At 42.1% G+C, this 25,847-nt stretch overlaps 1 protein-coding gene across 1 annotated transcript; it reads right to left on the bottom strand.

The window, feature by feature from the left end:
• Nucleotides 1-260: 260 nt before the first annotated feature.
• Sdr16c5 (short chain dehydrogenase/reductase family 16C member 5) lies at nucleotides 261-24,353 on the bottom strand. The gene is made up of 6 exons (XM_050165562.1): nucleotides 24,033-24,353; nucleotides 17,544-17,675; nucleotides 14,063-14,162; nucleotides 13,516-13,660; nucleotides 2,266-2,391; nucleotides 261-384 (listed from the first exon to the last, which is right to left on the bottom strand). The coding sequence occupies exons 1-6, from the start codon at nucleotides 24,351-24,353 to the stop codon at nucleotides 261-263; spliced, it is 948 nt and encodes a 315-aa protein (XP_050021519.1).
• Nucleotides 24,354-25,847: the final 1,494 nt, after the last annotated feature.

Below are 25,847 nucleotides of genomic sequence, written 5' to 3'. Positions count from 1 at the left end.
TAGCATGGTGATCTTTGTCTACAAATCCAGCCTGCAATCATATTAAGAACCTGTGTGAGGGGGAGGGAAAGGAAGAAAAAAACTAAGGGAAGAGAAGAAAAGAGAATGAGCCAAATGCAAAGTGTCTCCTGGGAAAACAAGCTGCAAACTTTCGAAAGCCTGGGTGATTCTAGGTAGGCTGGCATGATCTAACTGCTCGGGGGATTCCAAACAGTGTACCCGCTCATCCCTGTGTGTGATTACCACACCTGAGGCCTGGGTTATTGCTGTTTTCTTTCTGTTCCAGCCTGCAGTTCCGCTTTTGCTCTCCCTCGGAACGACGTCATACAGGTGTCCGTGCCAAGGTACTTACCCAGGGCGATCATCATTTTTGGAGATATTATTCTAAAGAAAAGCAGAGAAAATATATGATCCTTTAAGACTCGCAAAAGTCATGGAAAGGACTTCTTTGCAAAGACTAAGAGCAAATAAAATAAAGTCTGGAAGATCAAGACCCATGTTGTGCATCTGTACTAATGGGACGAATGAATGGAAGGATACTGTCGTATCGTAGTTCAGGGCCATTAACATCGGATGATGGTGGATGCTTTCAGCCTTTCCTACACCTGGAATCATTCCCCAAGCTTTGAAAAAGAATCCCAGTTTCTCCACATGCTACACTCATTGGCTCATTGGAGAGACCAGAAGGTTCCTTATTCACTCAGTATATCCTTATTTGCTAAACAGGAATAGCAAGCATCAGAATAAAAGCAAACCACCTAAGAAGACGATTTGTGACTCAGTGGTCTGAGGCGTGAGGATGGCTCTAATGCACATGGGCAACTGAAAACCGCTGCTCAGAGCAATGTTGGATTTTGGATCACTGCGGCTTGGATTGGCACAGCTCTGCTCAACTTAACTGAGCAATCATGTCTTCATGTTTATTCTTTATCAGGCCCTGTCCTGGATGTAAATGTAGACCAGGAAAGAACTTAGAAATTGTGTCCTCAGATAACACACAAGTTGGCAAGTGTCCAGATGTTAGATGCTAGAAGGCCATGCAAGTGTGATGGGTCACATAGTGATGAATGTTGGCTTTCCTGAGTAGTGAGGGCAGCCGAGGAAGATTAGGGAAAGCAATGAGTAGGTGGAAATAGGAAAGGCTGTCCTGTACTTCCCAGGAGCACAATCCTCATGCCTCAACTCAAAGCACCAGCATGATGCCATAAGAGGAAATCTCTAAACCTGACATATGTCAAGTCATAATGAAAACACGTCATCAGATGGCCTTTGGATTGTATGGAGGTGTGTAGGAAACATGTGGGTACCTGTTTAGACCTAGGTTTTATCCCCAAGATACTTCATTATATATAAACTTATCCAAATTTGAGTCAATCTGAAGCCCTGAGCACTTCTGATCCCCAGCACTGTTCACAAGGGCACACAGCAGGAGAAAGGTCTGGTGGGGGAAGCTTCAGCAGTTCCATTGCAGCTTGCAGACTCTCTGTCCTCTCTAGACTTGGGATGTGCTATTCTTGAATAGCCATCAGGGATGGAGGCAACACATGGAAGAAACTACCTCCATGCTAGATGTGGGCCTGTGAGAGTCTGCTCACAAATACCCCAGAATGCATCGTGTTGGCCTTCAAGGAAGTTGCAGGAACTCTTTCACAGAATGAGATGGAGAAATTACCAAATGCCTTAGCATTTTCCCAGGGGGGGGGGAAATCAGGATTTTTGTCCATTATTGCAAAAAATGTAACTCTATACCACATAAACTAAATTAATTGAAGAAAACAGATATTAAAAAACAATAATAAATAATTGAATGTCATGTTGTATACAGTAATCAGGGAAGTTGAGGAAGGGGTGTTGAAAGCCTGGAATATGCAGTGTGATATTATCTCAAAGAAGCCAAGTAAGTGAATAAAGAAACACACACACACACCCCTACCACCACTACCACCACCACCACCATCACCAACAGAACAAAGCAACAGAAAACAACCTTAAAACTTCCCCCAATGTCTCCCACCCCAGAATGTGTGTGCTGTTTGGTTCTGTGTAAGAACAAATACAGTGTGCTCTTGAAAGGCCTAAATAATTCCTTAATTTAGTTAAAACCTAAAATAAAAAAGACATAGTTCACAATAGTCCAATAACTTGTCCCTTCTTGGTCATCATGCTAAATAACAGCGATATCTACCTTGAAGATAGAAAAGTAGCAATGATCAGACAACATGTTCACAATCAACCCAAAGGTTGATTGGGTCTTCATTAACTTACTGTTTGAGAAATAATGCAAAATAGGCAAACTTGGGTATGAGGAGGTAAACTTGTTCCTCTAAAATAGCAGTGAAGACTTTTCGAGCCACATACTCCTGATCCAGTAGAGGTAACAGAAACGGATACCTGGAAAGAGAAGGCAGAGGTGGAGTCAGCTGAGTGCTCTTTCCTGTGGCGATCAGTATTGAGGGCTGATTTCAGACACTGAATTACAATAGAAACAATGGCTGCAAACAGTAAAAAGACAAGCACAAATACTTGGGGTTACCTTGTGTTTTCTCTCATGGCCAACACTACTGCCTCATGTGAATGCCCAGTCCTTACTTCTTTTCTGTTTTATGCTCTGACTATAAAGATGAAATTACAGATGGGAGATGGTTTAGTGATTCAAGTCCTTGCTTCACTAACTTGAGGATCAGTGTTTGATGTCCAGAACTCACGTAAAGGCAAGGTGGGCATGGCAGGCCTCAGGAGTTTGAGATGGGATCAAGCTGGTTAACAGACTAGTCAGAGCAGCAAGCTTTAGGTTGGATTCAGAGAGCCTGCCTCAATGATAAGATGGAAGTGTGGCCATGATGATTCCTTATGTCAACCGCAGGCTTCCATGGACGTATGTGTATGTGTACCCACCCTCGAAGAAACACGCACAAGCAACGCACACGCATGTGCACACACACAATACAAAAATTTATATAATTACTTGTAGAGTGTTGTGTCATCCTTTCCTTTCCTTCCTCACCAACATACAGAATTTATCATAAACACAAAACCGTATGTTATTAAAAGTAAAATTGCAAAAATCATTTACCAAAACGATCTCTTGAGCATGCGCAATATATCATTTTAGACAGACGATTGTTACATTGTTAAGAGAAATGAGTTATGGAAGCCATAGGAAGTGGTAGACTAAACTGAAAGCAAAGATTCTATATTTCTTTCAGATTTCATGTTTATATATTTTTTAATCATTTGAACAATAAACATTCAGACACTGTTTCTCTCAGCTGAGTTTCAGAAAGCAATCACTTTTCCATGACTGGATTTTGACAACTCATGAAAGTGCCTGATGCTCCAGCTTAAGCAGCCAACACATTGAGATATAAGTTCTATAGACCAGTTTCATCTCATCCTTTAAGGTCGCTTTAGGACTAAGGAGCTTTCTTTTCTGGAGACGTCTCTTTTGTTTTTATATATGTAGGTATGCCAAGCTTATAATATCCATTGTTTAACATCATAGCTTTTAGTCGCTACCATTTTGCAGTTTCCTGGATTTATATTCCTCGCGTGACCTTGACAAGCTGGCATTAAAAGCATATGCTTGGTGCTACCGAGTATTTCCGAGGTTAAGAACATTCACTGCTCTTGCAGAAGAACTGGGTTCTGTTCCTAGCACTCATGTTGTAGTTCACAGACCTGTGAAGCTCCAGTTCCAGGGGTTCTGATGCCCTCTTCTGACCCCTCCAGACACCAGAGTAACTTACACGTGATGTACATACATGCAAGCAAAACACTCATATATAAAATAAAATAGGTGAATCTAAAATTTTAAAAAGAATTTGCTCACTTTATTACCAGTTCTTACTGATATAGCTTTAAATTAATATTAGAAATAAAATAGCTAAGATATTGTGCTAGCTAGCTTTATGGCAACTTGAAACAAGCCAGAATCATTTGGGGAAAAGAAACTTCAGGTGAGAAAATGCCTCCACTGAATTGGCCTGTGGGCAAGCCTGTGGTAAATTTTCTTGATGATGATCGGTGGGGGAGGGCTAAGCTCACTCTGGGTGATGCCGCACCCAGGGATGTGGTCCTGGTGCTGTAAGAGGCAGGTTGAGCAAACAGGTAAGCAGCCAGCACCATGGCCTCTGTATCAGTCCTTACCTGCAGGCACCTGCCCTGACTGACTCCGACAAAAAGACTGTGGTATGGAAGTTAAGAGAAAGAAACTCTTCCTTCCCCAAGTTGCTTATGGTCATGGAGTTTAATCACAGCAGGAGAAACCCTGAGACAGATGGCAAAGGCATACTGGGTATTTGTCACTACTCACACACGGGGAAATGTTTATTGAGATTTTCCAATTGTGAAATTTGGGCCATTTTTCTTTTTACTAATTTGTTACTAAACTTTCTTTATGTAGTTTAAAGAGAAGGCTTTAATAAGCTATAGGGTTTATCACTTTTCCCTCATTCTCTTGAGTTGTTTATTTTACTTTATTGATGTCCTTTGAATAATAGAAGTTTTTTTTTAGTAAGTTTTTAAACTGGTCTATAATAATTGTATGTGATGCTGGGCTTCATGAGGACATTTTCAGACTAGCAGATAATGTACTTGGAGCACACTCCTCCTCCACAACGTCACCCCTGCTCTTTCTCTGCCTTCTCCCTTCCATTTTCAACTTCCTGTCTTCAGACAGACTCACTTCTTTCAGATCAAACACACATATGTGCATGTGCCCCCTCCCCACACCTATACATGAATGCACATGTGTGTGCGCACACACACGGCTTTACGTATTCATGTAAAATCAAAGATACATGAATGGACTGATGTGGGAGTGATTTCTTATTAATAAAGAAACTGCCTAGGCCCATTTGATAGGCCAACCCTTAGGTAGGTGGAGAAAACAGAACAGGATTCTGGGAGAAGGCAGCTGAGTCAGAGAGTCGCCATGATTCTCCCGCTCCAGACAGAAGCAGGTTAAGATCCTCCCTGGTAAGCCAGCTTGTGGGCTACATAGAATATTAGAAATGGGTTAGAACAATATGTAAGAGCTATCCAATAAGAAACTGGACCTAGCCGGGCCAGGCAGTGTTTGAAAGAATACAGTTTCCGTGTAATTGTTTCTGGGCATAAGCTAGTCATGCGGGCAGCCGGGTGCCGGGGATGCAGCCCTGGCGCTCCAATTTCAACAGATGGCGCCCAGACGTGATGGGCTAAATCCACTTAAAAACCTGAGAAGGCTTAAAAATAAGGGAGAGAGAGTTTAACACAGATTTTTGCTCTTTGTTGGTGGCGTGCTGTAGAGAGATTTCCTGATTCAGCAACAGCAGCAGAAAAAAAGCTGTGTCATTTTAAAGCTCGGCTTCCTGGGGCTGTGCTGCCAGCGTGAACTCTGGCTTTAAAGCATTTCAAGGCTTTTATGGGACTGGATGTTTGTGTTCCCGCTTGGGATCAGAGGAGAGTGCTCTGAGACGGTGCAGATGGCTCAGCGCTCCCTGCCTGCACCTGGGCAGAAGGCTGAATCAGGCTTAGGCAGGCGGAAGAGCATGGCGGATTCCTTCCGCCATACAGACCGTTTTCAGACTGCGCAGTGCTCTGCGTGTCAGATTTGGCTGTAACTTGGATGAAAAGAGTTTCTGTGCTGCACGCTCAGTCTCAGAATTAAACTGCTGATTGCGGCTCCAATGTGAACTGCTGTGTACCTGGAACTGTGCTCAGCTCAGAAGCACCAAATGACTCTGAGGCAGGAGTGGCTTGCTCCATGCTGAACTGTGCTGATCTCAGGCAGGAACTACCGTAATTACCTTAAAACTGCGCAGTTAAGGTTTAGACTGGGCAGGACACAGGCAGTACCGTATTACCTGTACATGGTGCAACTTAAGTTTTTAAGAAATGCTTAACATTTTAAGAAATGCTCCTGGATAATAAAAAAATTACAGATTCACAATAGAACAGATTCAGACACTGTTGGATGAATGTACGTAGGCTTGGGAAAGAGAAGAAAAAGAATATAAAAAAGTTATTGTCTTAAAAAGAAAAAGGGTAAAGTCTTTAAAGAAACAGAGTACAGAAGTACAGATAGTTATAGATTAAGAGAAATAAAGAAAAATAAGCCACGTAAAAATGGAAAATTCACAGAGAGTCTGGATTATGTACATTGTGTTTTCTTTAAAATTTTTGACTGTGAAGGAGCTAAGTACAGAGAGACATTTCATTACATGGGCTGCCAAGCTAAACCAAAATGGATATAAGGGTATTACGATTTCAAAATTTGGGTCTAAGGATATGATGCTTTGGAGAGGGTCTTCTTTTGTTTTTGCAGAGGATGAGACCCTGTGGATTGCATGTATTCCGATTTGGTATGATAGACCACGTCCTCCTGAAAGGTTGCTGTGAACACCCTCAAAAAATTGCTTCGCTCAATTGCCAACTGAGATGAAACTAGCACACAGGTTATATCATGAACAACCTAATTAACAACGCCCCCATTCAGCAGGAAGCAGTTTGGAGAGAAAAAACTACGCCCATGTTCCCAAATATTGTTTATAAATGTTCTTTTACATTTAAAGGGGGATATGATATAGATATGAATAATTTGCATTGGTATGGATTTTAAGGTCAATTTTGTTATATGTATATGTATTTTTGATCTTGATTAAGGTATTGTGATTGTGTAGTTCATTTTATAATGTAATGTATAATTAGGAAATATAGGTTGCTAATGGATAATCATCGATGATAGTAAATCTTGTAGTCATGTTAGTTAGATTTTCTAGATATATAGAGATATATTTCAGTTAGATAGACATTCTTCATATCTCTCAAAGACTGCAGAATATGGCATTTAAAATATTTTAATAACTTAGGACTTTTCATGACAAGGAGACACGTCTGCTCCTGGCAGCACCAATCTACTTCGCGAGGAAGATGGGCATCAAAGAGGATCCTTATGGAATTTGATAGCCATTTGGGCAAGAAACTGCTCTTGCCTGGACTATTACATAAACTGGACACAGACAACCTGCAGAGAGAGGACTACTGAACTTGCCTAAAGGTGAGATGGTCTTTCGGGGTTCCTGCTTCATGAAAGAGTCTGCAAGACATTCTGCAGGACACAGCAGAAAGTGACTGAACTGTCTTTGGAATTTCCTGCTTTGTGAAGGTGTCTGCTAGATACTATGAGCCTGTAGGCCGAAGATGGATGCCCCAACGGTACAGAGGAACTTTGGGTGACTGTTCAGGCAGTGAGATGTCTCTGTCATTTCTAGAGTTTTGGATTTCTTGTTTACTTAAGTATTATTATATCCTTGTGGAGTCTTTGATGGAGTTAAAGAATAAATAGTTATAGTTTTCCTTAGTTATGATAAGAGATAAAATAGATATAAATATTGTAACTGTAATTCTTACTTGATAACTGTTTTGTTATATATAATTTTACTATGTTAAAGTTAAAGCCTTTCTTTTTTGTTTAAACAGAAAAAGGGGAAATGATGTGGGAGTGATTTCTTATTAATAAAGAAACTGCCTAGGCCCATTTGATAGGCCAACCCTTAGGTAGGTGGAGAAAACAGAACAGGATTCTGGGAGAAGGCAGCTGAGTCAGAGAGTCGCCATGATTCTCCTGCTCCAGACAGAAGCAGGTTAAGATCCTCCCTGGTAAGCCAGCTCGTGGGCTACATAGAATATTAGAAATGGGTTAGAACAATATGTAAGAGCTATCCAATAAGAAGCTGGAACTAGCCGGGCCAGGCAGTGTTTGAAAGAATACAGTTTCCGTGTAATTATTTCTGGGCATAAGCTAGTCATGCGGGCGGCCGGGTGCCAGGGATGCAGCCCTGGTGCTGCTCCTATTTCAACAATGGACAAAACCTTACAGAATCTGAATTCATTTAACGATTACCTCTGAAGCACAAACCTTTTAAAATTCGATGAATCTGTTTGTTTTCTATGGCCATTTGTACTTTTTGGTGTCATGGCTGGTAGATCGCCATGTAAGCCAAGGCCATAAAAATTCAGTTTCCATTTATGAAAGATATTTATTTTCTAACTTTTCACACATCTTCCGTCAACTTTTGTGTGATGGGGTTCTTAAGTTCAACTTTGCTTTTTTCCCCCCAGTTGTCCCTGCCCTGTTCGTTGAAAACAAACTGCTATTTTTGACATTTCAGTTGTGAGCCTAGCCTTTCATGGATGAACCAGGTCACCATCAAAGGACCCTTGCTTTACTGCATTGTCCTGACGCGCCTATTGAAATTTAATGGGGGCTCAGTGTAAAGAGTTCTTTGACCATCAAGTCTATCCTGTTGACTTGTGAGTCTGCCCTGTCGGAGCATGCACTGTGTGCTTCTGAGCTTCTACTGAGCTTGGCATTAGAAACAGGGATTTCGTTTATCTTCCTTCTGCATATTCAGGGTAGCTTAGGTTCAGTCAACCTTTCTAGTCCTTCACATCTCCACGTACGTTTTAGCAACACCTTGGCAATTCCTAGAAAGAAGTCAGTCTGAGCTCTTTGTTTTTTAGTGTTTCATATATGGGTACTGTGTTTACATCATTTTTATCTTTCCTCTCCTCTTTGTAAACCTCCAATAGCCTCCTCTCAAGTTCACAGCCTCTCCAGTAATTACTATTGTTATATATACATACATGTAACAATAATATATGTACACAATCATATACTTACATGTATGTATATGCAATCTACCAATCTATTAGTGATATCTATATGTACACAGGCTTAGGGCTGACCATTCTGTATGGGAGAATGTCTCAAGGAGCGGATTACCTTCTCACAGCAGCATTGGGTGGTTGCCTGTTGCTCTTCATCCAAGGGTAGGTGGGGCCTTTTGAGTTTCCTCTAGAAATTGCATTGAATCTGGGAGAAATGGAATCTTAACAGTACTATCTTTCCATCTATGAACATGGAATTGGTTTTGTCTGCTTTAATCTCTGTCAAAGATGTTTTAAAAATACTTTTTTTTAAAACAGTGTGATGGATTACTTTCTGTTAAATCTGTTCCATCTATTTTACTACATTTATGCTATTGTAAATGGGGATTGTTTTTTACTGATTTCACTTTGGGCTTGTTAATCACAAATGCATAAAAAAGCAACTGATTTTTATGTGGATTTTGTATATTGATCTTGCTCAATTCACTTCTTAGACAAAATAGTTTTATGCATAATATTTGCAAATGTTATGTGTATGTGTGTGTGTGTGTGTGCACTTCAGCATGTGTGCTCATGTGTATGCCTTAGTGTTTTCTACATGCGATATTGTGTTATCTCAGAACAGGTTTTCTTCTCCATTTTCACTTCTTTATCTTTTATTTCCTATGATGTCATGAGTATGCACACACTTGCTTTGCTTTCTGTCCTTTATATTTTTGTGCTGGAGTTGGAAATAGGACGCTGCACATGATAGCTAAGCACTCTGCCACCGCTCCATGCTATACTTTCCCTGGCTTATTCTTGATCTTAGGGGCAAAGCAACGCTTTTGGCACTGAATACAAGCCAACCTGTGACTTCTTCACGGATGTCACGCCTCTGGTTGAAGCAGTTCCCTTCTATTTCTTGTTTCTTGAGTGCTTCTCACTCTTGGGTGCTGTCACAGAAGGGGCTGGATCTTGTGGATGCCTTTTCTTTGATATTGATATGATGCATATGTGAAATTATCTAAAATACGACCCTAACCTGGCATTCTGAGGATATATCCCCTCTGATCACGGTACACATCTCTCATTGGATGGTACTGTATTGGTTTGCTGGTCTCTTATCCAGGCCTTCTTGTTTAGTGTGTAGGAGGTGTTGATCTTTAATTTTATGTTCTTGAGGTGCTTTGTCTGACTTTGGCATCAAGGTAATATTACATTTAGTGAGTGAGCTGTAGAATGTCTGGTTTCTGTCTGACTTCAGTAACTATTCAGAATTCGAGTGCTTAATTCGTCCGATGCTTGGTATAAGTCCCCCAGGAGGTCACCTTGACTGGCTGTTGGTATTTGGGAACCTTCTAGGTTACTAATTCAGTATCTCCCTCAAGTCAGTTCTGCCAGGCAGTTTGCCCTTGCATCAGCGACATCTGGCTTGGGTGTGGGAGTTCCCATACTTTTCCTTCTGCCTTCTTCCCGTTTGGAATGGCAGTGATGGCGTTCTCGCTTAGCTCTTGCTTCCAGCTCGAGCAAGTCTTCTCTTGGCTCCGTTTGCGAGCATAGCCGGAGGTTCATTCATTTTAGTAATCTTTTCAACGAGCCAGCTTTTGGATGAATCATTTTCCTCTAATTTTCTACTCCAGTCTATTTCTATAGTGAGATTTACTAGTTCTGTTTGCACTGGATTCATTGTGACTTTAGTTTATACAGTTTCTGAAGGGAGAAGATGAAGTATTAATCCAATATTTCTATATAGCCACTTACAATTATAAATGTTCCTGAATAGCTGAACCTCATAAAAGTTTGTATGTGTATTTCAACATATTTGGAAATTTCTCAAGTTATCTTTTGTTTTGATTTATAATTTTATTCAATTTTAGCTAGACAGTATACTTCACATGACTTCATTCTTTTAATTTTTTTGTTGGCGGTACTTTACAGCCAGGCAGATGCTTCCTTCTGGGCAATGTCTGAGGCACGTTCAGCACGAGTGTGCACTCCATTGTTTACACTCAGCACAAGTGTGCACTCTTGTTTTAGTTGAACAGAGTGACCATCAGCATCTACTCCTGCTTGACTGGGGCCTTTTGTTAGCAAGGGCATCTTTTAATTTTATTTTATTCATTTATTTTATTTATCTTAAAATTTTATTTCTGAAGTTATTTGCTATCAGTTTTTCCAAGGTATAGACTATACTATACATCTTAATTTAGCAGAACCCATTTTTTGGTATATATCCCCTTAATTTTGGTGTGATACAGAAATTTTGCTCCTACATAGCTACATTACTTTCCCTTCCTCTATGCTACAATAATATGATTAGAGAAATACTTTAGCATATAATCGTGCATATCTACTGCAACATTGCAGTTACTGCTTTGTAAGTTCTGTGTTTCGAAGAAGGCGAAGGGACAAAGGAGACCTGGCACGTATTTCAGAGTCCCTCCATGCTGCCCTTCCTGCCTGCTACCATTTTCTAAGTCCAATGTCGCTTTGTTCCCACTCACCTCACTTGAGTTTGCACCAGTGCTATTCAGCACATGTTGGTTATGTGAGTGTATTCATCATTAGCTCAAGGAAGGAAAAAGACACACTTCTCCATTGCCCTCTTTACACAGTTATCTGCTCGGATGAATTTTGATGGTCTTCTCGTGTGAACCCGCTTATTCTCTGCTCTCACCTGCTGTACCTTGGAGACCTTCCTTTTCTGTTTCTTGTAGGGTGGAGGATGGGCTCTGTTTTTAGTGGCCTTCATTTCTGCAACACGGTTTTGCTGGAAAAGACCCTTGGTTGACTTCTCTCTTACTCTCCTGACTGTGCCATCGGAAGACCTGTGTGCTTCCCATTGCTTCTGCTGGAAGTTCAGCTGTCAGTTGAACTTCAGGTGGCTTTCTTACGGAGAACCGCTTTTCTTCCTGCTGCGCATCAGGTTATCTTTTGCTTTGTTTTTCAGTACTTTGGCTATGCCATATCTGTGTGTGGAACACCAAGTGCTTATCTTTCTTGGAGATCACTGAGGTTTTAGAAAATTTCTAATGAAGCGTACTATCATGACTAAACCTTACTTATAATAACAGGGAATTTGAGATATGAATATGAACACAATATTCCAATATTTGGAATCAAATGTACGGCTTGCCTTCACTTCGTTTAAAAGATCCATTTACTGGTTCCACGATAACATGACTATTACTTTGTCTAGGAACCAGTCTGGTTTAGCAAACTGCTCTAGAATAACACCTTAATTTTAGTTGAAGAGTGACCTGCAATTGTTGAGTCATCCCGGATAAACAGTTGACGAAAATCCACTTTTTTTTTAATACTCATTTTACACACTACCAGAATTTTAATTTTTAGCTTTTTATCTGGTGCTTGGAACAGCAGTCCCCAGAGACACCTTGTCACATAACTACACTCAGCTCTTCTGGAGGGTGGAGTCTCCCGTGTGTTTAAACTGCCTTGAGAAAAGAGGCCACTATGGCTAATACACTGTAACCATTGTACTTGCTGCCTTTCATGCTATGTGACAGTCTCTTGAGATCTTAACGACAAGCCAGCCTTTTCAAACGCATTAGGAGGGTGATTTACTTGCTGTTCCCAATTCTGTCCAGATTCCCAAAATTTCTGATGTTTTTCTCCCAGTTGCCCCCTACACGGTCCACAGAGGGATACAAGAGAAGGACTGGGTAGGGATGATCTGCCTTCTAACACACTTCAGACATCCTTAGCAAAGTCAGGAGCTGACCACAGTGGCGCCAAATTCAAGCTCCAGATGATGCCACTCTGGAACCTGAATTCCGCCATTCATTCATTATAAACGACACTTGGTGCTGTTCCTTCTGAAGCTGCTGGACAATAATTTCAGCAAGTTCGGTGGCATAAAGATTTTCAAAATTTGTTTTTGTGATTTCTCTACCTATAGCATCTAATAAAGATGTCTGTGGGTCCGCTAGTTCAGACTGATTTTGAGCAGTGTCTGAAACTGCAGGCTGCACAACAAGTTGGGGCTGACATGAACTACATCATGGGATCATTCCCCAAATAAACAAATAATTGCAACAACACTCCAGATACATCAACGGCACTGGACAGTACTCTCCTGTAGGGCCTGTTGTACATGTTTGTGTATTTGTTTAATGGCTTTATTGGTTAGTTCAGGGAAGTGTGTCTCTTCTGACTGAATGCTGTCAATGTGTAATTTTGATGTCATTTTCAGAGAAAGTAATTTCAGGTATAACAAAGTTTTCCTAGCTGTCGAGTGTCACTGGTGACTGTGGTTTTAACCAAACATCTTGAGTGTGTATCTGTGTGTGTGTGTACATGTGTGTACACGTGCGTGTGTGTGTGTGTGTGTGTGTGCACGCGCACACATGCATGTAAACAGAGCTTGTGGAAGCCAAAGGTTGACACCAGGATGTCCTTCCCAGTTGCCTTTCAGTCTTAGTATTCTTCTGAGATGTGATTTCTCACTGGGACAGGCTGGCTGGCTAGCAAGTCCCCAGGATCCAGTTTTCTACCACCTGGCCCTGGGGTTGCAGGTCCCTGCTGTCACTCTGGCCGTGTTTGTGGGTGGTAGGGATCTGAGCTCTCTTCCCCATTCTCGTGCAGCAAGTTCTTCTCTTCCAGGGGCTAAGGAAAGGTGACAATTGTTGCTTAGTTACCCTGCCCACTGAAGAGGCTACTGAATAGAGACTGGTAAGGTATGGCGCTACTGATGTCATGGCCTAGCAGGATATATTTGGGGGTATCTACAATTTAATATTTTATATAGGAAGAGAATTATTTCATCAATAAAACAAAGCAATCTTAGTAATTTCTCACTGCCAACTTCTGTTATATCTTAAAGTTACGGGAAAGTAAAGATTGCCGAAAGAGCGAACTTACTTGGTTTCACAACCTTCAAACATTCCAGTTTTGATGAAATATGGGCAAACGATGGTGCTTTTTACTTGAGATTTTTGTAGCATAGTTAATTCAAAGAAGAGGGACTCAGCCAAGCCAAAGGCTGCAAATTTGCTTGAAGAATAATCTGAAATAAAATGATACAGCTTGGAAAATTTTCATAATTATTTAAAAATAAACCTTTTCTTCTTTTCTGGCTTGTTACTGAGGACAGAGTAACTCCATACCTAGTGTGGCCAATAAAAACACTGAAATCTTTTCAGTTTCTCTTAAGCCAAGACTACCAACGAACCAATAAGCGTGTGTGTGCATGCACACACGCGCGCGCGCACACACACACACACATCAGTTTATGTGTTTTTCAAAGGTACATGAATGGGAAGAAGTGCCCCTGGCCTTCTTAACCCTTCTTTTAGGGTTGAATGTTTCAGGAGTTCTGTTTGGGGCAGGCAGAGCTTCTCTGCATTCTGGAAGGGCCCACGGGGTTCCCAGGGCAGTGGAAGAATGTGTGGTAAATGGAAATACGCACCTGAGAGCATATTAGTACCCACTAGTCCTGCTAGGCTTGAAACGCAGACCAGGTGACCATGGTCAGCTTTAATCATGGCAGGAAGAAAGGCCTTACAAGTCTGGGAAATATAAACACATTAGTTGATTAATTATTTTCAGTATTCTGTAAGCATTTGATGAACTTATTAGTCCACTCATTGAACTTTTATCTAATACTCATGGGGTGTTAAATCCCTTGGCAGCACAAAAGTGGGAAGCCTAGAGTCACTGTTACTGAGGGAATTAGAGTTTATTATGCATTCAGATATAATAAATAGTGCATGTTTTCTTTTTCCTTTGAAGTATACCTTACTAATTTAAACAAATGAGCTTTTGGTTAAATTAACCCAACACTTGTTGGGTTCCTATAAATTGTAGCAATTTTTAAGTACTCAGAGTTCTTTGTATAATTTTGACAATTTGCATTAAAATCAATCACACTTACCTTCCAGACTTTACTATCAATGCAATTTGCCTTCATGTTTAGGAAGTAGCAGAAATGGGAGCAATTGCTAGAGGAAGACGATTCAAGCGCGAGCTTTGCAGCTGCTGATAGGAAGGCTGCTCTGGAGCTACCAGGACCAGCACAGCATGCATTGGTAACCTTTACTTGGTGTGTTTTGGTAATTATCTTTAAGCAATGTCCCCATGTCACAAACACCCTTTCCTTCTCTTACTCCCGTTCCTCATATATTCTCTCAGGGAGGTTTCATGTTCTTTACCCAACCCCAATAACAGGCTCTTTTCTTCCTAGACTCCATTCATAAATAATTTATAAAAATTATGGTATTAAGGCAGAGATAATGGTATGACTTGTAGCATACCGGGATGTTTTCTTTAAAAAGATTTTTTAAAAATTATATATGTATGTATGTATGCATGCATGCATTTAGTGTCTATGTGTCTTCATGTATAACCTCATTTACTTTCTATTGCTCTGATAAACACTATGCTACTCTTACACAGTGGGGGATTTTGACTCTTATAGTCCGTAGTCTTTATGAAAGGGGGAAAGGGCAGGAAGGCAAGGCAGGATCCTGGAGGCTGAACCCCATGCAGAGGCCATGAATGATTGTGGCTTACTGGCTTGTTTCCCATAGTTCAATTGGCCTGCTTTCTTATGTAACCCAGGGTGGCCTGCTTAGGTGTAGCACTTGTCACTCACAGTGGGTTGGGTCCGCCCACATCTTTCGTTAATCAAGGAAATGATCCACAGACTTGTCCACAGGCCAACTTGATGGAGGCATTGTCTCTACTGAGGTTTCCTCTTCCCAGCTATGTCTAGGTTGTGTCAAGTTGACGAGAACTAATCAGCACAGTGTGAGTGTGTATGTATACTCGTGTGTGTGTGTGTGTGTGTGTGTACCACCTGCATGAAGCTACCCACAGAGGACAGAAATGGGTGTGGGATCCTATGGAATAGGCTACCTGATGTGGGTGCTGTGAATTGACCCTAGATCTCCTTCAGGCGCACCAAGAGCTCTTAACCATTGAGCAATCTCTCCAGCCCACAAGAAACTGTCCTAATACATTCCCATGAAGATCAATACCAGGTAAGAGTTCAGGGATCTTGTTTCTGCCCCCATTTGTCATCACTATGTAAGTCCAAGTTTCTCATGTCACCATTTTTTTTTTTAGCTCCATCTTTAGCTGGCTCACTCTTAAAGGAGCCCAGTGAAATCCCGACATCACTTGTTCGATCATGCATCATTGTTTTCAGGAGGCAAAGTGCTAGGGGCACAGCATTTGGAGAGATCTATAGAGAGCTTGGCCATGAAACTTTGGGAGCAGATGAATCCAGGGCAAGGAAGAAATACACCAAATAGTGAGCCTCTCAAATTTTAGGAATGAGTGATGGCTCTCCCTAGTTTTGGATGGAAGTGGATTCCCTGGTTCTGTTGGTTGCTCAGAATCACATCTAAATTTGATGATACACATCACAGTGGCTTATGTGTGTTTATCAATTCCTTTCACTGCTAATTGTGTGAACCAGTTAAGGCCACAACTGTACTTGCACACAATATAAAAGTACAGTATCAATGATTACAGGAGGCCAGAAAGATGCAAGGCAGGAGGAAAGAAGAATCTTGCCAGAGAGAACAGCTCATGCCAAGACTCCCTGAGGAGAGTTTGACTAGGCTTTAGTCAGGAATTCAGGAGTAAATGGAACGTGAGCAGAAAATGAAGGCGAGAACTGGGAGGCAGATAAGAGGCCATTACCATGTCTTGCTGGGGTTTACAATCTATGCTGTGGAAGTGTACTCCGCTCTCAATGTGTTTGGTGCCCTCTGAATGAGGGTTGTTTGAGTTATGTGTTGTATGAGATTGTTTGATTAATACAGCAGAAATACCAACTTGCTTCCATACGAAGATAGGTTAGAAGGCACCGGTGCCGGAGATGGGAAACTGGGATAAGCTGTTGGTAAAGGGAAGAGATGGCTTGGACGGCTGGCATGGAGGGTGGAGAGACTTGTACTTGAGCATTGTACAACAGGCAAGACAGTGTCAAAGAGAAGAAGGGAATCCAGGGTGGTTTCTCGGTCTGTGATGTTACTGGGAGTGTGTGGACCCTAGTTCCACCTACCAATGTGGTACTGACCATCAACCAAGGTAAGCGCTTAGGATGCCGATGCAGGTAAGGAAGCCAACAGCTTGTGGAAATGTTTATGGGAACTCTAAATAAATATGTAAGCACTGTGTTAGCTGTTTTGTTACGATCAACTGAAATAAATTTGCGGGCTCCAGTGTCATTTCATACCACTTCCTGGTGACTAAAGAAGGCAAACGTTATTAAGACTACAAACCTTGCGAAAATTTTGAGCGGCAATAAATAGGAATTAGGAGACTTGAAACGAATCCATTCCAAGGTCTCCCAGAGGCAAAAATGACTGAGGCCCTGCTACCCCTTGCCAGACGTATTATCCATAGCCCTGGCTTCAGTTACTTGAACATCCTGCATCTTGCATGCACCACCAGTTACTGGTAATTATTTTTGTATTATAACAAGTGTAATCCCCCTCAGTAGAAAGGACTTTGGTAATCCCAGCTTTCTTCTGTCTCTTACCCTCTCTGCAGAGCGGCACCGTCCAAGGCGTTAGCCTCTAGGCATTTGTGGCTAATTAAATGTACATTAATTATTATAAATTATATATTATTATCAAAGGGCATAAATTTAAGGGTTTAACTCTTCATTTGCATCAATCGTGTTTCAAGTGGTTACCATATTAGGAAGCAGATAGAGAACATTTTTATTGTCAAAGGCAGTTAGAGATGTCCCTGAGAATTTGGAGTAGGGCAAGACCAGGAAAAACTAATCTAGGCTAGGTAGATGAGCCTGGGGAGGATGAGGCTTCCACCACCTGCTTCAACAGGAAACAACCAAATGCTGTATTTCCAGACGAATGACTGAACCGTTGCTTGGGATTTTTAGACTCACTAATAAAAACGAAAGAGAGACTTACCCAGAAATGAGAGATGGCGTTGACAAGAAATGATCTTTCCACCATGTGGTCTGGCATATCAAGGAAGGACTTCCCTGTCACAACACCTGCATTATTAATGAGAATGGTGACATCACCTACTTCTTCTCTAACCTGGCCAGAAATGAGAGAAACATAACATCGATTGAAGCATTGAATTTTTTTTTTTAACTTTTCGAGACAAGGTTTCTCGGTAGCTTTGGAGCCTGTCCTAGAACTAGCTTTTGTAGACCAGGCTGGCCTCGAACTTGCAGAGACCCGCCTCCCTCTCCCTCCCGAGTGCTGGAATTAAAGACGTGTACTACTACCACCCGGCAAAGTGTTGAATTTTTGACGTTTACTTTCCTAAGTCACGTTTTCCCTTATTTTGCTCAAGTGCAGTTGTGGAATTCACAAGGTGTTAGTCACTGACAGATAAAGGAAGTCCAAGATTGAAGTGTCTAGTGACACTGTAGCCATATTTGCTTGGGTAAGGAGACTGTGATGTCCCCACTACTATCAAATCACTTAGCGATATGTCCTTCAGAGCACACCTCCATAGTCAACCATACTTGACTATTATTTCATGGAAACTATTCATTGTTATTGTTTCCCATAAGGAAATTCAGCAATTTAAAAGTAATCTTATGGTCAGTTATACTTTTTGAAAAGAATATTTTAATTTGGGAATTTTGCTTAAAGAAGATGATTTCCTCTGGAAGGCCACCAAGGTCATAGAAATAGCTTATATGGTTTTGAGAATCTCTTAGATTCCTTGGATGAACAACTTGTAAAAGGTTTCTCATGTCCGGTACTGGGTTTTTTGTTAGGAACTCTACAACTCTTGCTAGGAGCATTGTCAGCCCTAGTGACTTAACTTCATTTAACTATATATGTTTGTACACACACACACACACACACACACACACACACACATATATATTGTATGCGATTTTAGATAAATAAAAAGTAATATAATTCCTTATGGCTTTTTTGGACATCCTTGGTATTACTTTTCCCATCCTGCATCCCTCTCCTGTATTGATCTTCCTGTCACCCAGTCAAAACCTTCCCTCATTTTTACCATTTCCTTCTTCATATCACTTACACTGCCTTGGTGAAGACACCATGCAGTCTGGACATAGGGCCTGAAGAATCTGAGACAGAGCTGCACCTCCAAATCCCCCTCTTTGAGGACCTACTTCCATAGTAATGGAAGTGCTTTGAAAGCTGCTAAATGAGGGAGAAGCCAATATTACTACCCAATGGTAACACCTGTGGACCACAGCTGGATAAAATATCCCTAAGGGTGCAACAATGGCACTCAGATCTTGGCAGTAATCAACAACTGTCTGATTAGACCTAGGGCCCACTTAGCAGGAAGACAGTCATTCCTGGTACTGGACACCTAGACAATTTCCAGGGGCTTTTGACATCTTGGATCTTTGAGGAGCATCCACTACCTTCACTTAGTAAGCCAGTGCAATATCTAACAGCATTGAAAACATTTATCCTTAAACTCCCAGATCAAAGAAACTTCTCTTTATAACAGATGGAGACCATTACAAAATAAGCCATAACCGGTCAACACAAAGAGAACTATTGACTGTGGGGTGCCCAGCTCCAACTGATACTTGACAATGGGCCACTTACACCTAAGGCTCAGGCAACAATGAGGAAGAGGGAGCAGAAAGATCATAACAGCCAGAGGAGCAGAAAGTCCTATATGAGATTATGTCTCCTAGACTTGACAGGGAAGCTACACCCATGACAGATCTCAGTAATATGGCTGCCTACATAACACCTGAGCAAGGCCAACACCAACAGACGTGCTGACAGGGAAGGGGGATATCTTATGGGGCCCACCTCTAAACAAAAACCTATAGACAATGAAGGAATGCTGAGAGAGGGAGAAATTCTCTTCTCCAGGAATGAGGCCTCCAATGTGTGTGTGTGTGTGTGTGTGTGTGTGTGTGTATTAAACACTGACAGAGAAAGAGACCATGAATTTGAAAGGAAACAAGTAGCCGGGCGGTGGTGGCGCACGCCTTTAATCCCAGCACTTGGGAGGCAGAGGCAGGCGGATTTCTGTGAGTTCGAGACCAGCCTGGTCTACAAGAGCTAGTTCCAGGCAGTTTCCAAAACCACAGAGAAACCCTGTCTCGAAAAACAAAAACAAAAAAACAAAAAAAAAGAAAGGAAACAAGTAGATGGGGGAACACTGGAGTGGCTGGAGGAAGGAAAGGGAATGGGGAAATATAATTATATTTTAACAACAAGAAAGAAAAAGGAAAGAAAAACCCACAAAACAGCAAAAACTTACAGTGTTTATAAATCTTTATTACATTACAAAAAATGCACCATTTAAGCATCAAGTTGGATGAATTTTGGTCAATTCATATACCAATGTAACCTCTACTTTTAAGAAAACATATTTCTAAGATCCCAGAAGTGTTTTTACGTCCCCCTTCTTGTTTGCTCCATCTTGGATCTGCAGTTCCCTGAGACTCGGTGCTCTTGGGACGTGGGGGAGGTTTTGAGATGTGAGATCTGGTGGGGCATTTCAGTCCTTGGAGGGATTTTCAGTGGGGATTGTGGGGTGTGGCCGCATGGTAAGCAGGAAGGTTGCTGTGCCCTGTGCTCCCTGTGGTGAACTGCTGCCTCCTGACAGGCCTCCGTGGTTCAGTCACCATGGACTGAAGTCATGAGTCGTGATAAACCCGGTAATATGAATTCCTTAAAAAGATGGCCTGCTATACAGGGCAGCAATCATCTCCCTCTCCCTCTTTCTTCTTTCTCCTTTTCAAACTAAGGATTAAACTCCGGGTCTTGTACATGCTAGCTAAGCAACCTGCTCCCAAACCTTTTGCTAGCCCTCTTACTTCGAGGCTTCAGTAAGTGGTTTCAACCGAGGCTGCTCTTGCTCTGTAGCCCAGTCAGGATCTGAGGCTGTGATCCCGGGTAGTTGGGAAAACAGCCAGTGGCCCACACACCCAGCACAGACCGTTTCCTTTCTTGCATCTCTGTTCTTCTGGTTTTCTTTTCTGCTGGTCTTTAGTGGCCATGAAGTGTGGGGACACTCTCTGCCTGTGTGTCTCTGAGCATATCCCTTCTTGCAGCCCTTAGGCTTATTGTGCGCATGCGCAGGCCCGAACCACTTTCCTGGCTCCCGTTTGAGTAGGTCAAATCAGTACTTGGGATGAAGACAGCCCATTCAATGATGTATTTGGTCTTGTGCCCAGAGAGTTTGGCGATGCTGTGCACTCTGCCCTAAAGACTACCTCTAATCTAAATGCTATCTTCTACTGTGTTTTTACGAGCTTTCGTTCCCCACCACCCAATAGACCACTTCACCTGCTTACAAAACCCAGTAAACACCTGAGTCCTGTTTGGAGTAAAGCATGCTCCAGGAAATACTAAGCAAACTGTCTCTCCTACCATGCTGTTTCAGATTATAACTCTGAAGGTCACAGGGACAAAGCTGATGCTGAGACCAAGTATAAGACAGGTTAAGCAGTGACTTTAAAACTTGATACATCTTTTTAAAATCCCGAAACAAATCTTTTGGCGAAGACTCTTTTTTCCCTCCAGACAAAAAGTGCTGCCTACTCCTGGTCCACGCTGTATGCTAAGCCTCCCAGTTGGAGCTGTTTTGGACAGATGGGGAAACACTGCTGTTGTTGTAGGTAAGTGGGGGTGGGTTGTTAAAGGGAGACTTAATAATGCCGACTTGTTGGATTAGACCTCTGTGTTTTGGAAGCACGTAGGCCTAAGGAAATATCCATGAGAGACCAAGGACCTCTTACTGGTTTAGTGGGACTATGAGAGTAAACAAGGCCTCAATCCTAGACTAGAGAGGGATGCCTGGCCAAAAGCAAAGGGTCGAAGGAGGTAAAGTCTTTTGGGTAAAATCTCTAAACATTCAGGCAATGAATGGTCACTCAGGTCACTCCAAGGGAAAGTCCTGCCTCGGAGGGACACTACGGCAGGAGGAGGATTGTCTAGATTATGGGATTTAATTTTTACTCTACTTTGGGAAGACATTTTGGAAGGCATTATTCTAGTCCATTGGCGAGAAAACAGGCTACAGGGAATTAAGAACCTGCCAAAAAAAAAAAACCTCAGTGCGGAGAGGAGCACGGATTCACGCCCAATCTTGAGGCACACGCAGTACCTGCCTTTACATAAATTTACTCTCTTCTTCCTCACCGACATTATTGCCTCATCCTTCCCGGAACTCACGGTCTTCCTTCCCCAACCTTCCCAATGATGGGGCTACAAGCATGTGTGCTATGTTGGACTGAATGCTGACTTTGCATGATGGAGTTGCGGAAAGCTAACTAATGGGCCCATTGGCATGCCACCACGCTGAATGTGATCTCATTTCAAGGGTGAGGATGATGTCTGCCACTTGTTAAAGTCTTACGGATAAAGGATTTGGGTTTCCCAGTACTTAATAACTAACAAATAAGCCAAAGAAACAGGATAGCGTGATAAACTTAGAAAAATTGGCACATATAAGGTTGTGGCAAAGAAGAAACATTTCCGATATATTCCAATGGCAAATATTTTCAAATTTTTAGGGTGCTTTTCTGCTGGGCACCAAGGGAATTTTAACCAGGCCAGAATGCTTTATAGGGGACCGGGGTGGTGGTGCAGGAGATAAGAGTGCTTTTCAGTTTAGGGGGGGGGGCTGGGGAATGCCCTCACTGTTTACAGTTCTCTGACCATGCTCCTGCAACAAAGCAGCAGGTCTCCAGGGCCACTTAATAGCTACAAGATGATTTCCTGCAGCTCTCCCTGACTCTGTTTCATTGTTGACAAAGTAGCGAAACCATAGTACCTGCTTTGTTGTGAAGTTTATATATGAACAGAGAGAGGGGCAAAGGCCTTTCCAGGCACCCTGATCTGACTGCTGTCTGGTCCTGAAAAAACAGATCACATTAAGCTCACCCCAAATGCATTCTGCTGGGAGCTCTTCCTGCCACGTTTCTTTCCCTTTTTCAAAATGAGGACTAACCTTGACTTTCCCTAAATCCCGGGAGCTACAATACCCACAATGTTATTTGCTGTCAGTGAGTTACACAAACCCAAAACCTGTGGGTCCCTAAACAAAGAAAGAGGAAGAAGAAAAGCAAAGAAGCATGAAGAGAGAGGTTCATAATGTATCAAGGTGTGGTAACTCGATAATTAAGTTTTAATAAATCAAAAAATGAATGCCGCAAATAGCAACCGGATGCAAAGCAATCCCTGAAGATGCTGCGCTCACACTGTGTGTACCAACTGCCTGGCTAGGACTGTCTCTCGCCAGTTTCTGCCTCGTGCTCTTGGGTAGCTGCATGTTCAGCACTCCTTGACTTTAGCATTGTGTTGAGCAGGAACAATGGGGGCGACACACATTTCAGAAGACTGAGGTGCGTTGATTAACTGAGTTGTTAGGGGCACAAACGGTTTAAAATAGTAACTAACACGATAAAGATAATATACCTGCGAGTTTTATTTGTTCTTTTGTTTTTTGCTTGTTTGTGACTCTGGCTAGAAACGGGTACGTTAACCCTTTTGAGAAAGCCGTTAACCCTGTATGTCCGACCGCTCCCCTTCACAGGATTACCATGGTTTAGGTTACTGATACATCTACCTCAATCATGCGAGAGCCACCGACTAGAACACCAAGATGTCCCTATGCCCTAGAGCCCTTTGAAATTGTTCAAACGATCCACTTACTAAGTAGCTTCCTGCTCTTTTCTGTGGAAACAATAATAAATGCATCTGCCTCCAGTTTCCCCTCTCCTGCTTCCTGCCACACTGATGTTTCCATTTGGTGGTTCCCTGTGTGCTGTGCTGTGCCTGCCAAGGGAACTGTGGGTAAAGTGGAACATCCCACGAGAAGTCAGATAATGCCAGTAGGTGAAGTGTGAGAAGAACTCCCGTATGCTGAGTGTTTCTTCCTTATACTCCATATACCATGTCCAAAACACACAATATGGCAGTAGTCTTGCCTTAAGAGGGGAGGGGATTTCAGAGACACTAAAGCTTTGAGACAATAGGAAGCTAAAGCTGCGTGTGATGCTGCCAGCCACTAGCTTTCAACTCATGGATGTGGAAACAGGGGTGTAGAAAGGTGAATAATTTGGTAAAAGTTGCACAACTAAAGCAGAGGAGCTGGGGCTTGTCAGAGTGTCTACCGACCGAGGAGGTCGGGTGAATCACTGAGCAAAGCCACCAGACAGGACGGGGCTCTGAAGTAAGTGAGCTACTAAGCGAATCAGTCCGGCGGCGGTGCTGGGCTCTGAAGCCGAGCCGAGCCCTACTCCCCCTGTTTCCGTCTATGCTGCATTTGGAGGCCGTGGAGTCATACTTAAGGCAAAGAGAATCAAACCGGAAGTACTCAAGGATCTTCAGAAGAACCCCTAACAGATTGCTCCCTCGGTTTGAGCGTAGGCTAGAAGCAGTTTTCTCGGATATAAAGCAAAGAGCAGCAATAAAGCTCACCTGATCGGCAACCCTGTAGACCTCTTTCCTGTTGCTGCAGTCACACTTGTAGGTAAAGACTTTCACGCCACCCTTTTCTTTGGCCAGTCGACATGTTTCCATGTTGCCTTCTTGATTAATATCCCAGAGAACTAGAATGGCCCCGTGGCTGGCAAAATGCATGGCCAGTAGCCGTCCAAGTCCACTTCCGGCTCCGGTGATAAGGACAATCTCTCCAGCAACATCCTTTTTCTTTTTAGGAATTACCTTGAAAACTAACGATTCTAAAAAGTAATATAGAAACTTTGCAAAAAACACGGCTGTGTCTACCACTGCGTTCATGCTGGTTGATTGAAGAAAGTGGTGTCCTCCTGAGGGGAAAAGCAAGCACAAAACCATTTATTTCATTTCAACAGCGACACGATAGTTGGGGGGCATCTCTGAGGGCAAAGGCTTTCTATTTGAGATATTGTTTTCAGATTATGTGCCTTAGCAGAAATTGTCAAAACTTCTGGGTTGAGAATTACATGAACGAGGATTATGAGAGCATTTTATGTTAACAAGAAACATCTTAATTTATAGGATTTCTTTTCCAGGTGATCTGATTGATAGGTAGGCCCCAGAGGATAAGAGCGGCTCTGCAGGTAAGGGCACAAAGTCTAGCACACTAAGACTTTGGACACTTGGTCCAGTCATTTTCTCCTGTATTGTCCCAGTTTTCTATTGCCATGATAAAGACCATGACTGAAAGTAACTTTGGGAAAGAAAGGATTTAATTTACCTTACAGCTTGCTCTTCTTCACGAAGGGAAGTCAGAACAGGAGTTAAAGGCAGGAACTTGAGGCAGAAACTGAAGCAGAGACCGTGGAGGGTGCTGCTTACTGGTTTGCTTACCATGGTTTGCTCAGCCTGCTTTCTTATACAATCTATGCCCAGGGGTGGCACCACCCATAGTGGGCTGGGCTGGGCCCTCCCACATCAATCACTAATCAAGAAAATAAATGCCTCTCAAACTTACCTATAGACCAATGTGATTGAGGCAGTTTTTTCAACGGAGGCTCATTTTTCCCAGATGCCACCGGCTTGTGTTAAGTTGACAAAAAAAAAAAAAAAAAAAAAAAAAAAAAAAAAAAAAAAAAAAAAAAAAAAAAAAAAAAAAAAAAAAAAAGCAAAACAAAGCAATCAAAATAAAGTTTCCATGTCTTTTCACCTGCTTGTTTTTAATAATTTTTGAGAGGAACAAGCCATGTATGCAAATATCAAGTACTTTCATTGGAAGGGGGTGTCACTCAGGTAGCTAATCAAGAACATAAGGCTGCCTAACTGTTCTCTCCAGTATTTACAACTGGAATAGGCTGGTAGGCTGTTCTTGGAACTAATGGGTCTTTTGCCTACAGCCACTTTAAAAAAAAAGTTAGGTGATTTTATATTTGGTCATCTTTTCCTGATTTTTGATACTTTTCTTCTGTCACACTTTAAGGATCCTAGACTATCATCTTATGGAGCCATTAAATATAGAGCATATTAAATCTGTCCTGTAGCCAGAGGACCTCAACAGAATGCATACAGCACACTGCTGTCAACTACTGTTATTAATGCTATAGAAATTCACATGCCAGGCAAATCCCAAGTGCCGGCAGGCAAAAAGTCATTGAAGTTTCATAAGGGATGGCCATCTTACTGAAGAAAGTGCAGTCAATAAGAGGCCAAGGAAACCCTAGTTAGTGGTAGGGGAGAAAAGGTTGACTCTACATCAGGACCTCAGTGCCCATGTCCTTAAATCTAAGCAGAAGCAACACTTTCCTATAGTCAGCAAAAGACAAAAGTTGATTCTGA

The sequence above is a fragment of the Alexandromys fortis genome, unplaced genomic scaffold (assembly GCF_014885135.2).
Source record: "Alexandromys fortis isolate MF-2015 unplaced genomic scaffold, M_Fortis_MF-2015_v1.1 scaffold_18, whole genome shotgun sequence".
Taxonomy (NCBI): domain Eukaryota; kingdom Metazoa; phylum Chordata; class Mammalia; order Rodentia; family Cricetidae; genus Alexandromys; species Alexandromys fortis.
This window is presented reverse-complemented; position numbering and strand designations above follow the sequence as displayed.